Raw genomic sequence first — 14,783 nt, forward strand, 5'->3', positions numbered from 1 at the left:
CCAGTTTCTGTGTGGAAAACTTCCTTGCGAAAGTAATTGGAGTATTTTTTGTTCATAAACTTTCCCTTTTCAAATTCCCTTTCAGAAAGCTGAAACAAGTCACCAGTTAGTGAAAATACTGGGAAACCAGTGGGAAAATTCATGAAAACAACAAAGACTTAAAAATGTAGTGTGTGTGTGTGTGTGTGTGTGTGTGTGTGTGTGTGTGTAAAAACACCTGTTTCTGGAGTGAGAACTTTGTGCAGCTGTTTTCTAATGTAGGCTCATATTTTTGGATTGGCTTATCTGTTCTGCCAAAGAAGGCAGTTTGTATGCTAAATAGTACTGGAGATTGCCATCTGTATGCCTTCTCTCAGTGATCCGAAGGCTTTGCCAAAAATAGCTCCTCACAAAACAATTTGAAGACTTTATTCAAGAACATTTAGTTTTATATTTTCAACCAAGAATTATTTTAGATCATGTATATTTTAAAAAGTGATTGCTGTTTTACTATTTCCTAATCTTACATTCTGAATTCAGAACATTATGAAATTCAAAGTTCTTATGATTTTATTTTGTATGTGAAATCTATTAGAGAAACTTACTTGGTTAATTTAGGGCTTGAGCACTGTCCCTTTCTTCCCTTTGCTCAAGGCTAGAACTCTACCACCTGAACCACAGTGGCACTTCTGGCTTTTTCTGTATATGTGATGCTGAGGAATTGAACCCAGGGCTTCTTGTATGTGAGGCAAGCACTCTACTACTAGTCTACATTCCTAGCCCATTAAAATTTTTTTTTTAATAGTACCAGGACTTGAACTTGAGGCCTTGTCCTGCCACTTGGCTTTCTTGCTCACAGCTGGTATCCTACCACTTGAGCCATGCCTCCAGTCCAGCATATTTTTTTGTGGTTGTGAGGCTTGAACTCTGGGCCTGGGCTCCGTCCCTAAGCTCTTCAGCTCAAGGCTAGTGCTCTACCACTTGAACCACAGCGCTACTTCCGGTTTTCTGGTGATTAATTGGAGATAAGAGTTTCATGGACTTTCGTGCCCTGGCAGTGTTTGAACTGCGATCCTTAGATCTCAGCCTCCTGACCATTTTTTCTAGCTAAGATGGCATCTCAACAGATTTTTCTGCCTTAGCTGGCTTTAAACCTCCATTCTCCTGAGTAGAATTAACAGGCATGAGTGAGTGACACCTGGTTTAGAGAATTTATTTTTTTAAAAATAGGCACACTTATTGATTAGTCTTAGAATATAATACTTCGTGGAAGAAAACATTTAAAATGGGAATTCAGAACAAGTCATTTTTTTTTTTATATTGACAGTACTGGGGTTTGAACTTAAGGCTTTATGTTTGCTAAGCAGGCACTCTACCACTTGAGCTATGCCTCCAGCCCACTGTTTTTAATCTGTTTTTCTTTTGATTTTCTATGTTATATAAGGATTTGATTAAGGTTGAAGCATTCACAGTATATTGCCTGGAAAAGTCACTCCTCTAAACCTTAGATTGAAACTTAATTATTACCCTACCATCAAAAACAATAAGGGAATTTTTGTTTATCCTTTGATAAAGGCCCATTTGAGTTTGCCTTTATTAAGGGAATAGCTAAGAATGAAATAGAGGGCTGGGAATATGGCCTAGTGGCAAGAGTGCTTGACTTGTATACATGAAGCTCTGGGTTCAATTCTCCAGCACCACATATATAGAAAATGGCCAGAAGTGGCACTGTGGCTCAAGTGGCAGAGTGCTAGCCTTGAGCAAAGAGAAGCCAGGGACAGTGCCCACGCCCTGAGTCCAAGGCCCAGGACTGGCAAAAAAAAATAAAAGAATGAAATACAATCCAGAATCTTTAAATTACATAATTATTTCATATGAATAAGCTGTCATGGTTAGTTGACACCAATTTTCTTTAAAAAAAAATTTTTATTATAGAAGTAACATACAGAAGTGTTACAGTTACGTAAGTCAGGTAAAAGTATATTTCATTTTTGGGCACTGTTACCTCTTCCCTCACTCAATATAAATTTCAGTGAGCTATGTATTTTCTTTCTTTCTTTCTTTCTTTCTTTCTTTCTTTCTTTCTTTCTTTTTCTTTCTGTCTTTCTGTCTTTCTGTCTTTCTTTCTCTTTTTGAGACAGAGTCTTGTTATGTAGCTTCACACTTCCAATCCTCTGTCTCCTAGGTGCTAGGATTAAAGACTGTGCTATCACATCCAGCTAGAAGTACATTTTGTTTTAGTGTTAGGAGTGTTTTTCTTTTTTTCTCTTCTCTCATAAGGTTTGTAACTTTTCTCCTAATAAGATTCAGGAAGAATCTTATATTTACATTAGTTTTCACAAGCAAAAAACCTATCAGCATTTTTTTCTTGTGTCGCATTTGCTATATGTAAGCTGTTTAAGCTTTATTTTTGTCCACTGTGTTTGGTCAGACAGTTTTAAGATTACAGGCATTCTAGTCTTTTCTGTGACCTTAAACATTGTCTAACCTGGATAGGTGACCCCCCCCTTTTTTTTTTGTGCCAGAAGTAGGGCTTTGAACTCAAGGCCTCATGCTCTGGCAGGTTTTACTTGTCTTGTTCCCTCCACCGTGGTACTCTACTACTTGAGCCACACCTCCATTTCCAGCATTTTAGTAGTGAATTGATGATAAGAGTCTCATGTAATGGGCTGGGAATATGGCCTAGTGGCAAGAGTGCTTGCCTCCTACACATGAAGCTCTTGGTTCGATTCCCCAGCACCACATATACAGAAAATGGCCAGAAGTGGCGCTGTGGCTCAAGTGGCAGAGTGCTAGCCTTGAGCAAAAGGAAGCCAGGGACAGTGCTCAGGCCCTGAGTCCAAGCCCAGGACTGGCCAAAAAAAAAGAGTCTCATGTAATTTACTGCCTGGGCTAGCTTCAAACCTCTGTCAAACTCCTGAGTAGCTAGGATTACAGGGTGCCTTCAGCACCTAATTTGCTTATCTTTTCAACATTTTACTGCATATTTATTCTTAGACAATATATCAGCTTTACATGCTTTTGAAACTTAGGTGGAAAGTTTGTAAAAGAAGATGTGGGTATATGTACGTGTGTGTGTCTGGATGTGTGTGTGTGTGTGTGTATTCCCCATAAAAAAGTGGAGTTTCTTAGAGACAACGCATATCGTTATCTTTACTGGATACTAGCAAATAATTTCCAGAAATGCTTGTAATAATTTACATTCCTATCATTAGAATATATGGAAGCAGGTTGTTCTGTATTCTTTCCAGTTATTTATTTATTTAAGAAATTGGTACTTGTAGCAGTAAAAATGGCAAGCCCTGCTACCAAGCAACTTATATGTTAGTGGCAAAAACATAGCTAAAATATGTAACATAGCAAAATGACACATATTTTATGGGGAAAAATCAAGCAAATGACTGGGCATTATTTCACTGCTGTTAGACTCATGTAGAGGATTAAAGACTAGGGGATGAAGTACAATCAGGAAGGTTTGGCTTTTTATGATTGACATGAATAGAGATATAAGAAAAAGATTGGCACTGATTTAAGCACATAGTAATGAAGCTGTGACTATTGGGAGATGGGATCTTGCTAAGAGCATTTCTAGGGCTTCTATCTTCACTCCTGTTTAGTAAACAGTAAGTCTAAAAAATGAGTTAGGAGGCTGATATTGGATGGTGTTTTAAGCACTTGGGATTTGGGAGAGCTCTCTTTTAATTCTTTACTAGTGGTTTGAGAGATATCTTGTCTAAACATGAAACAATGAAGTTCTTTTGATTCAGCAGTACTTAGAGCTTTGGTGCTTGCTTGACTTTTTTTTTTTTTTTTTTTTGGCCAGTCCTGGGCCTTGGACTCAGGGCCTGAGCACTGTCCCTGGCTTCCTTTTGCTCAAGGCTAGCACTCTGCCACTTGAGCCACAGCGCTACTTCTGGCCATTTTCTGTATATGTGGTGCTGGGGAATTGAACCCAGGGCCTCATGTATACGAGGCAAGCTCTCTTGCCACTAGGCCATATCCCCAGCCCCGCTTGCTTGACTTTTGAAGTTGGTAGGGGAATGGAGTTTGGGAAAAAGAGTAGTTATTTTGAGCCCATGAATTTTAGGGTTCTGTCTTGACTCTTCTACAGGGAGATGTGGAATCCTAAGGGAGGCTTTGCCTCAAGTACATGGATCTCCCATTATCAATTTTTTTTTTTGTTGTTGTTGTTGCTGTTGTTTGGCCAATCTGATAGAAATAGTATTTTGCTCCGTTTAATTCCATTTCCTTGATTTCACTCTAAAAATCCAAAATTAGCCCATTTATATGTCAGACTTGGTCAGTTACTTTTATCATTTATATTTAACAAGTTTCATGATTATGGGAGTTTTATTTGTTACTGTCTATACCGTGACTAGATAGATACCCAAGGTTTAATCTATCAGTTGAGGTTTTATTATGGGACTTATGTGAGCAGACCCTCAGTGAAATCTCTTATTCCTTATGTTGTCACCAACACCCTCTTTACCTGTTGCTCACTGCCTGAGGAGCTTGAGTTAGCCCTCACCCATACTTTCATACATTGTTACTTAAAGCCTCCCAAAACACACCATTACACTGACCCTCGTTCAATTCATTTGAGGCTCCCATCATAATATGGCTCTATTTCATAGCACTGTTAGAACCTCTTCAGTAGCTTTATCAGTTTGCCATTTTAAAAGTCTGAGAATCAGCAGTTTTTGAGTATGCTTTGACTGATTACAACAAAGGAAATAGTTCTCCTTTCTTTTTGGGCCAGTTCCTTTATTCAGTTTTACCACCTACATTGTGCACAGTATTATTATTACCTGATTAAGCCTAAGACTTTACAAAGAAAACACTGGAGAAAGGCAAGGTACATAATGTAATTTAAAAATCCATGGCACTTCCTCGGTTACCATCTAGTTGTTCCATGTGTCCTATTTCCCCACCTTGTTTACATGTTAAATTCAGCATCATGAGGGAGTACAAAGATGATAGCATCTGCAAGTTCCAAATGATACCATGCATTTCTTATGAATAACTCAGGTTTGTTGTTCAAGGCTATGCCTTACTTGCCTTTTTAAACTGAACTAACAGTGTATCAACTATTGAAGATGGATGAGGACTATGAGACCTGTTCCATTAATTTCTTTTGTAACTTTAAAAAGGGTTTTTAACCAAATTCCTATAGTAGCTATTTAAAATATTATCTAATAATTGTAAGCCTGTGATCGATTTAATGTTACTACCACATATACCACTCATTCTACAGAAGAGATTCTAGAGATTTCAAAGTTTAACCAGGTTAAACGTGATTATTACTATTATTACTCCCAAAGTGCCAAAGAGGTAGGAAGAAAAATGTAGTCCTAAAAAAATAAAGTCCTAGTATAAATTCCAAATGATCCAATCCCTTCCCAGAGCCTATATGAACATAAAAAATAACTTCTAACAGATCCATTGGTTTGAACCCACATTAAACTGTCATGGGAAAATCATGAGGTAATTCTTACCCACTTTTACTCAGATAATTTCCAATGCATGTTTCTAATACTGTGAGCAACTGCAAAGCCCATATGAGTCGTCTGAAGTTTTATCATTTGCAGGTGTGTGACGCATTCCCAGACCCTCCAGCCAACTCAACATCAGCCACTACTCTGTGACTGGATCCAGATTAAGGTTCTTCCAAGACAGACTTCATTGGATCCACATTCAAGAGGACTACTGATTTTTCACAACCTCCTTACAACACTGTCAAAGTGCCAAGGCCTTAAGACTTGGGTACGTGTATTACAACGGCAAGAGTGCCAGCGCCAACAAAAGGACTGTCAGCTTCTCTATTTCACCAAGCATACTAATCTTACCAACAAAGCAGAGTATGCCAAGTGCCTCTATGTGACATCACCACCAGCTGATTACGCACAAGAGAAAATTAATTTAGACTAGTGTGCTATCTTATCTTGAGAAGCTGGGATTTGAAGGAGCTATTTTGAGATCTGTGCTGCTAGTAAGTGACTGGATTGGTCCCTGAGTTCAGAGACTGAATTGCAATTGAATGAAAAATTCACAACGAAATCTTGAAGAATTGCACTGAAGTGCAAGCCAAATTTAACTCTCTTCAAGTAATATTGTTTGAACTGAGAAATTGCTAAGCCAAATCTGTTACAGGACTGATTATTTGGGTATCTCTGTCACTGTTACCTCTTGCTGTTATATTGTTCCTTGTGCTCTCTGTCTAAGTCCAGATGTTCTCTGATAATTCACATTGCCCTGACTGTGGGCAACAATGGTTCCCTAGTTTAGAACTAGGCCATTGGTTATACCAAACTGAACTTGTTGAAAATGAATGTTACCAGGTCTTTTTAGACCGAATCAATAGGGCTGATTATTGCCCTGAATGCTATCCTGATAATCCTGCCAATAGAAGCCTTGTTCTTCCTTGGTCTTTCCCACTTGAATGGGCTCCCCAAAATCTCACCAGGTGGACCTTTGAAAAAGCTTGTCATCCATTTCTTCTGGGTCCTCCACTGGTTAGAAAAAGGATCCATGACTCCAGAGTAGCTGGTTTTAATCCTGCTTTACAATTAATCTTGACCAGAACAGATAAAACCTTAAATAAGAAACTTGGCCAAAACAAATAAATTCTGTAAGTCAGAATCATGGAGACTGTAGAGGAATTTGTGTTGTTAGCTCAGAGAATATGAAACAATAATTCATTTTTATTTTATCTTCCTCTTTTCATGCTTTTTTTTCCCGTGTGTGTGTGTGTGTGTGTGTGTGTGTGTGTGTGTGTGTGTGTGTGTGTGTGTGCTAGGGATTGAACCTGGGGCCCTATAATGCTCCACAAGTGTTCTGTCATGAGCTATACTCCCAGCCCTCTTTTCTAGATCTGACCCAGACTATCCCTGCTATTGGGGGGGATTGCTTAAATTGTTGGGTCTGCTTCTGTGGCTATGCATATCTTTTTTTTAATTCAACATGAGCGTAGTATTCCAGCTAGACTAACACAATAATTCTTATAATCTGAACTAATATGCCTTTCCTGAAATTCTACAACCTACACCAACTTAATGTAGGCCTGGAAAGGAGGCCCCATATTGTTATAAATTCCCTTGCTTATATATTAGTGATAATGAGCTATATGTGTTTATATGTATATCTATAAAATTTATGCATATATAACCATTTATTCATTGGTTATGTTTGATCCATTCTCAGTCACCATCAGAGAATATTGATGTTGATAACTGGTCACTTTCAGAAAAATTACATTAAAATTATATTAAGTAGTACTTAGACAAAAGATTACACAAAAATTTGTGAAAATGCTGCCCGTTTACACTTGGCTCTGTATAACCAAAGACTGTCCTGTCTTTGTGGTGATTGAATTTAAAATGTCATCTTCTGGAGATGGAAATACCATAGTATCTGTATGAAGCTTATGACAAATGGAATTACCACACTTGACTCCATATAATTTATGAATAATCCATTGAAGGCTTTTTTGCAGAATTAAATATTTCTGGACATTAGCCACATTCTGGCCTTCTCATAAAAGTTGTGGAACCAGAGTTGGAGTTTAGTAACTTAGAAAAAGCTTTGAAGACATCTCAGAGGCACTGAACAATTTATAAATTCTGCTTAAGATTCTAGATAAACCAGTACTTATGTAACAGCAATGTTATCAAGGACCAGGTTCTTTCTATACTTCCCTCATGGGATTCTTGTGATGTTTGCTTTTTGTCCTCATGGTTGTTTCCTCAGTGAGTACAGTATGTTTGTTGTGCCAGACACTTTGATTTCAACATAAGGCTGGAGGTGGTAGGTTTTTTTTCTCCTTTCAAGCCTGTCTTTTATTTGGGATTAAAACCTTCCCCATAAGTCTCTAGCAGATTTAATTTTGCATTTTATTAGAAGGTACTGGTTCACAAGAAAGCCTGGGAACACCCTTTAAAGGAGACTTGAGTTGGCCTTATCTGGGGTAAGGCACATTGCTTCTACTGATGAGATCAGGATTCTTTCAGGAAAGAAGAAATGGAGAGGAGATTGAATGGCTGTTAATAAAGCAACATCTTAATTGCCATGTGTTGTGAAACCTAAGATATTTGTTCATGTGTATCAAGAATGTACCCAGAGATCCACCCCTGTATCTGCCTTATGTCTATCATGATGGAGTTTCTCTCCTGTTATATTGATGAATAAACTGTGTGGACTATTAAATTGAGTGAAGACCCTGTTAGTTTGTCATTAACCCATGATGAATTTCTTCACTAAATGAGTATTTAGTAAAAAAAATGAATATTCTAAAAAGTGAGTAATTTACTTTGAGATAGTGCTTTAGAGGATGGTTTGATGATTAATGTTACTGTTCATTTTATTTCAAGATATTGGGGAATGCTGTGCTCCAAGGACATACATATACTTTTAAAACACTGAAAAATTTTAAATATTAGCATAGGGATTATACTAGGACCTCACACTTGTGTTCTATTGTTTGGACTATGTCCCCAATACTTGTAGTTTTCCAAATAGGGTTTTATCCTAACTTTTGCTGGGCTGGCTTTGAGTCTTGGGCTTCCTGCTTCTGCCTCCAGAGTAGTTAACAGGATATGCTATCATGCCTGGCAAAGAGCTTGATTATTTTTATCAACTTCTTTAAATGGTAAGGTCAAAGTAAAACGATTTATATCATTGATTTCTCAAGTAAATACCCAGCAATACATAGGATAGCATTTTTAAATTGGCCATTTCTTGGTCTACAAAAATTTAGATTCTGGAAGATTGCTTCAGATGCTAAAAACCTACATAGTGTAGTTAACATTGGGATTTTTCTTTTTTTTTTTTTTTTCAGTTGTGGGGCTTGAACTCTGGGCCTGGGTTTTGTCCCTGAGTTCTTCAGCTCAAGGCTTGTGCTCTACCACTTTGAGCCATGGTGCTACTTCCGGTTTTCTGGTAGTTAATTGGAGATAAGAATTTCATGGCCTTTCCTGCCCAGGCTGACTTTGAACCATGATCCTCAGATCTCAGCCTCCTAAGTAGGTAGGATTAAAGGCTTGAGCCACCAGCACCTGGCTAGCACTTGAGATTTTTATGCAGGTGTTTTGTGAATCAATACTTGGAGAAACATTGCAGCAGCACACTCATAGTGTCAACTGAAAAGGACAGAAGCTGGGTGAATGTTCATAATTCTGCAAGGTAGTAACATAGATTGGACAACCCTAACCCCAAAATTTGTAATGTTCCAAACCCCCAAATTTTGAGCACTGGTAAGAAGCTAAAAGTTCGGATTTTTTTTTTAGTAATTCACATTTTCAGATTAGGGATGCTTGATCAGTAAAGTCTGCAAATAGTCTAAGATCTGAAAACCTCTGAAATCTGGTCACAGCATTTTGGGTAAGGGATATTCAACCTGTATTTATTGTGTTTTTTTCCCCTGACATCCAAGAGATTTCATGTTAGACTGAAGGTCATCAATATTTCAGCTCATAAAAGTCAGCCACATTTCCACCTTGTCCTTTTTTGTTGGTCATGGGGCTTGAACTCTGGGCCTGGGTGCTGTCCCTGAGCTCTTCAGCTCAAAGCTAGTGGTCTACCACTTGAGCCACAGTGGTGCTTCCAGTTTTCTGGTGGTTAATTGTTGATAGCGTCTCATGGACTTTCCTGCCTGGGCTGGGTTTGAACCATGATCCTCAGATCTCAGCCTCCTGAGTAGCTAGGATTACATGTGTGAGTCACCATCGTCCAGCTCCGCATTTTTGTTTTTAATGAGAACTGTCTCAGCCTTCACAAACAGTTCTGTTTGGAGTCATTATAAGCAACTTGATATGTGGGCAAAAGAAAGGAATGAAAAATACTCAATATATTAAAACAGGTACTCAAAAAATGAGGCTGTGACATCCAGAGATTACATGCTTGCAAATATAACACGTTTTATATGGATAGATCTGGCAATTCAGTATCATGAGAAGTAGCTCAAAATTAAGCAAGAGAAAATTAAGGAAGCCTTTGTAGTTTTTTATTTGAACTTAGGATTTTGGAATATGACTTCCTATTTCCTAAAATATTATAGGATACCCTAGAATATTCACTTTGTAGTTGCTAGAAATAATGACGTATTATAATTAAATAAAAATTGGTGTATACCTGCCATTCCAACTACATGGGATACTGAGATCAGGTAGATTGAACCAGAGCAAAAAAGTTCATGAGGCTGGGAATGTGGCTTAGCAGTAGAGTGTTTGCCCAGCATACATGAAGCCCTGGGTTCGATTCCTCAGCACCAGATAAATAGAAAAGGCCAAAAGTGGCACTGTGGCTCAAAAGAAGCCAGGATCAATGCTCTGGCCTTGAGTCCAAGCCCCAGGACTGGCCAAAAAAAAAAAAAAAAAAGTTCATGAGACATCTCAATGGAAGACAATAGACAGTGATGGGCACCTGTTAGCTATGATGAAAGTGTAAGAGAATGTGTCCAAGTTAGGGTCTCAGCAAAAAGAGAGACCCAGGCTGGGAATGTGGCTTAGTGGTAGAGTGCTTGCCTAGCATGCATGAAGTCCTGGGTTTGATTTCTCAGTACCACATAAACAGGAAAAGCTGGAAGTAACACTGTGGCTCAAGTGACAGAGTGTGCTAGCCTTGAGCAAAAGAAGCTCAGGGACAGTGCCCAAGCTCTGAGTTCGAGCCCCAGGACTGGCAAAAAAAAATAAAGACCCAGTAACCAATGGAGGAAAAAGACTGGAGATGTGTTCTAGCAGTAGAGCACCTGCCTACCAATTAAAAAAAAAAAATGCTAACAGTCTGGGATGTTCATTATTTATGTGAGCATGTTAGTTTCTACTTTTTAAGTGCAGAAGAGTTGACTATATACATAATAATATGGATCATTTCTAAAATGACCATTATAACTACTTCCTGTTTTATGGTAGCCTTGTGAGTACAAACATGTTGGGGCAGACTCTGAGCAGGAACTCAAAGAGGTAGTGCTCATGGAATGAGGATGACTGAGATAAGATTGATTTCTTCCCATAGGCAAAAAATAAGGCCATTTCATCCAAAGAGTATATTACAGTCTGCCTGCAACAAACCACGCCTCTTTTGTCACTCTGGTCTTCCTTAGTAACCCTCTTTTGCTGCTCTTAAGTTGCTGGGGATTAGACCTAAGACTTTGTGCCTACTAGGCAAGGGTTTTGCCACTAGTATCATTTACAACCCTTCCCTGATAACCAGAGAATCTCCATAGAATTGTGAGAACACAACTTGAAAACTATTTTTTTCCTGGCAGAGCTTGAGTTTATTTTTTTTACATTATTAAAAAACTTTATTAGGGAACACAATGTTCAGATATATGACATGACAAATATGAAAACTATTTTAATGGAGAAAAAATAATGATACAGTCAGCTGGGTTGTAGTCTAATTCTGATACTCTGGTTGGTTGTTGCTGTTTTGTTTCTTGTTCTTTTTTTTTTTTTTTTTTTTTGGTTCTAGCACTAGAAGTTGAACTCAGGGGCCTCCTGCTCTCACTTCACTATTTGGCTTAAGGATGGTACTTTTACCAGTTGAGCCATGTCTCTAGTTCTGATTTTTGCTGGTTAATTGGAGATAAGAGTACAATATGTTTGCCTGGACTAGATTCAAACCATTCATATCTCAGCCTCCTGGTAACTAAGTAATTCTAACACTTAAATTTACTTGGGGCATTTTAACCACTTATCTGTGAAATAAGTACCTCCTACTGTTGTGAGGTTTAAGCCTGATAAAATATACCAGTCCCTATCACATAATAAATCTGGATGACCTGGAAAGGCCAGGGCAACAAGGTAGAAATCAGAACTAGGGAATAAAAGAAAGTCTTAATTTTAGGACAAGGATAAGAAAGAGCCAGTTACAAGTTAGTGCTGAATTGTCAAATCTGATAAAGGACAAGACTGGTCTTGGGGCTGTAGGTGAACCTGTAGTCTTGAGTTAACAGTCTTAGGGCTAAGGTTAAGAGGCCTAAAGACATGGATAGTCCAAGGCAGAACCTTGTTACATTTCTAGAGTTCTTAATTGTAATTGCTGAATGGTTTATTACACCATCTGAAACTTTGTACAACACTGAAATAAGCTGGTTGAGAAAAGCTGAAGGATGCATGTACAAATTCACTCTGGCTCTATGTCCTAGAGTCAAAGTTCAAACCTAGATCAATGATTTCAGAGTCAAAGTGTTTTGTTTACAAGGTTTGTTGTTGTTGTTGGTCATGGGGCTTGAACTCGAGGCCTTGGCATGGTCTCTTTTGCTCAGGGTTAGTGCTGTACCATCTTGAACCATAGTGCTACTTGTGGTTTTCTGGTGGTTAAGTGGAAATAAGAAACTCAGGGAGACTTTTTTACCCCAGCTCATTAGAACTGTGATCCTCAGATCTCAGCCTCCTGATAGGTGTGAGCCACCAGTACCCGGCTACAAGGTGTTTTTTTTTTTTTTTGTTTCTTTTAATTTAATTTTATTGTCAAGGTGATGTACAGAGGGGTTACAGTTCCATACATAGGTAGTGAATAATTTCTTGTCATACTTGTTACCCCCTCTCTCATTTTTCTTCCACTTTTCCTTCCTCTAGTCTGCCCCCTCCTCCAGTTTGTACAGTTAATTTCCAACATGTTGTCTTGTGAGTGTTGCTATTGTGGGTGTTTTTTTTTTGTTTTTTTTTAATGCCTTGGTTAAAAGGTTGGATTCCACAGCCAAACTGCTTGAATTCAACTCCTGACTTTGCCCTTAGAAGTAAGTTGTGTCTTTAACCTTCTGTATCTCAGTTTCTTCTCTGGATGATAGTTAAGAATATTGAGTCCATACTTTGCATAATTATGAAGATTAAATGAGTTAATACAAAAAGTGCTTTCCTCCCTGGTATCAAGAAGGTAATAAATACTATTACTTGTTATAGTTGCTGTGTATGTTTTACATGTTACTTGTCCCTCCAGCAGGGCTGTAAATTGCAGGACAAAGGTACCTGTTTCTTTTTTTATCGTAAGAGCCTAAAATGGCATAGTTTACTAGAAAGGATGCTTAAGAATTTAAAATACATACTTATTAGAGGAGCCCTACTGCCATGCATTTGTCATGATGACATATCTAAACCACTATCTGGGAATTGCTTTTTTTTTTTCTTTCTTGGTCTTATTAGCTGCTAACCTTTAGGTTTCTCTCTTTTCTTCTGCCTTTTAAAAAGGTTTAAGGGTCTGGAAATGTGGCTTAGTGGTAGAGTGCTTGCCTAGCATGTATGAAGCCCTGGGTTTGATTCCTCAGTACCACATAAACAGGAAAAAAAAAATCCAAAAGTGGTGCCATGGCTCAAGTGGTAGAATGCTAGCCTTGAGCAAAAGAAGCTCAGACCCTGAGTTAAGCCTCAGGACTGGCCAAAAAAATTTTTTTTCTTAAAAACTATTGTTTCCTGATACTTACCTTTCCCTTCTCTTCAGGTCTCCCTCAGGTCTCCATCCTCTTCCTTCTTTTCCCTGGTTGCCTTGGCCAATTGGAAGTTTTCAGGAAAGATGGGTAAGTTCTATTGTTCTATTGTACCCAATTTTCCTCTCTGTGTTCTTTCTCTTTTCAGCTGGTTTTAATAAAATGTGTAGGAGGCTGTGTTTGAAGCTTAATTCTGTGATATCTTTTTGATAACTTTTCCTGCAGAAGTGAATATATTTTGTCACTCATTGAAAAAGTCAGTAGTTACATCAGCCAGAGAAAAGTACAAAGAATGAACACCTGTGTACCTGGATACAAAAATACATTAATATTTTGCTACATTTACCTGGGTTCTTCTTTTTTTAAAAGAAATTTTAGGAACTGGAGATGTGACTCAAGTGATAGAGTGCCAGCCTTGAATGAAAAACCCAAACGAGTGAAACACCCTGAATTCAAGCCTTACTACTAGCATAAATAAATAAATATATATGAAGGAATTTTACACATATAGTTAAAATCTACTTTGTTCCTGAAAGAAGCAAAGAATAAATGAAAGCTGATGTGTATTGTTTCTAATTATATATTTTTACCATACATATGCAAACTAAAAAACAAAAGGAATACTTTCAAAACTAATAGCTTCAAACATTAGCTTCAAATTTAAATATATGATAGATAACAATTTTTAGTTACAGTACAGAACTTAGTTTTTATGTTGGAGTCTTCTAAACTTGGTTGTTTGTCTTCAGTACAAAGATCATTTGTACCTTCAGGAATGTAGAAACATTTATCATTATACAATGAAATCAAACAGAAAAGGTGCATCTTAAGATAATATAAACTGATTGGGTGAGGCGGTACTTGCCAGTAATTCTAACACTCAGGAAACTGAGGCAGGAGGATTTTGAGTGTTCAGCTAGTGTGGGCTACATAGTTTGAGTCCCGGTCTCAAATTTAAGGTAGCCACATTTGCAGAGAAAGTAGGAAAGCAAATTTGTGTCCCTCTTTAGAGAAATTCCAGGAAGTCAAAATTAAGCAAAGCTTCCCTCCACCTATTATCTGATGTATTCTTTATAAATGAAGAATGTATCTTAATAGTTTCAACTTAGTCCATGCCCTAATGGAAATAAAGTAAAAAGTGAAACAGTCAAGCTCTGATACTGATTCCAGGGTTACAGGGAAGTGGAAGTGATGAGGCAAAATTTTATTTAGGTAGAAACATGAATTGTCACCTCCATTTATGGGACACTGAAAAACGTTTCACAATTGGACTTATAAGGAACTCACAAAAAGCAAGTGTCTTTTGTGTCATATGAAATCCATAGGTAAATCAGTCTTGCTGCAACAATTACCATCAATATGTAGCATAAGCATATCCAATACA

General features: G+C 37.8%; 2 protein-coding genes and 1 long non-coding RNA gene across 3 annotated transcripts in view; 2 read left to right on the forward strand and 1 right to left on the reverse strand.

The window, feature by feature from the left end:
* Positions 1-9,571, reverse strand: LOC125359969. Its single transcript, XR_007212628.1, has 3 exons — positions 9,555-9,571; positions 9,470-9,475; positions 1-405 (listed from the first exon to the last, which is right to left on the reverse strand). It is a non-coding gene; the product is annotated as an uncharacterized LOC125359969 (long non-coding RNA).
* Positions 5,608-14,783, forward strand: part of LOC125359967 (torsin-1A-interacting protein 2-like) — a 24,665-nt gene continuing 15,489 nt past the window's right edge. Inside the window, exons 1-2 of the mRNA XM_048357846.1 lie at positions 5,608-5,742; positions 13,414-13,489. The gene's annotated coding sequence lies outside the window, so the exon portion shown is untranslated. The remainder of the gene's footprint in view (positions 5,743-13,413; positions 13,490-14,783) is intronic.
* LOC125359968 (torsin-1A-interacting protein 2) lies at positions 5,742-6,731 on the forward strand. The gene has a single exon (XM_048357848.1). It carries the CDS (start codon positions 6,207-6,209, stop codon positions 6,600-6,602), a length of 396 nt encoding a protein of 131 aa, XP_048213805.1. The 5' UTR covers positions 5,742-6,206; the 3' UTR covers positions 6,603-6,731.

Source organism: Perognathus longimembris, chromosome 11 (assembly GCF_023159225.1).
Source record: "Perognathus longimembris pacificus isolate PPM17 chromosome 11, ASM2315922v1, whole genome shotgun sequence".
NCBI lineage: Eukaryota > Metazoa > Chordata > Mammalia > Rodentia > Heteromyidae > Perognathus > Perognathus longimembris.

Coding starts and splice junctions, on each gene's coding strand:
- LOC125359968 (XM_048357848.1), top strand. CDS start 6,207: ATGTTCTCTGATAATTCACATTGCCCTGACTGTGGGCAACAATGGTTC.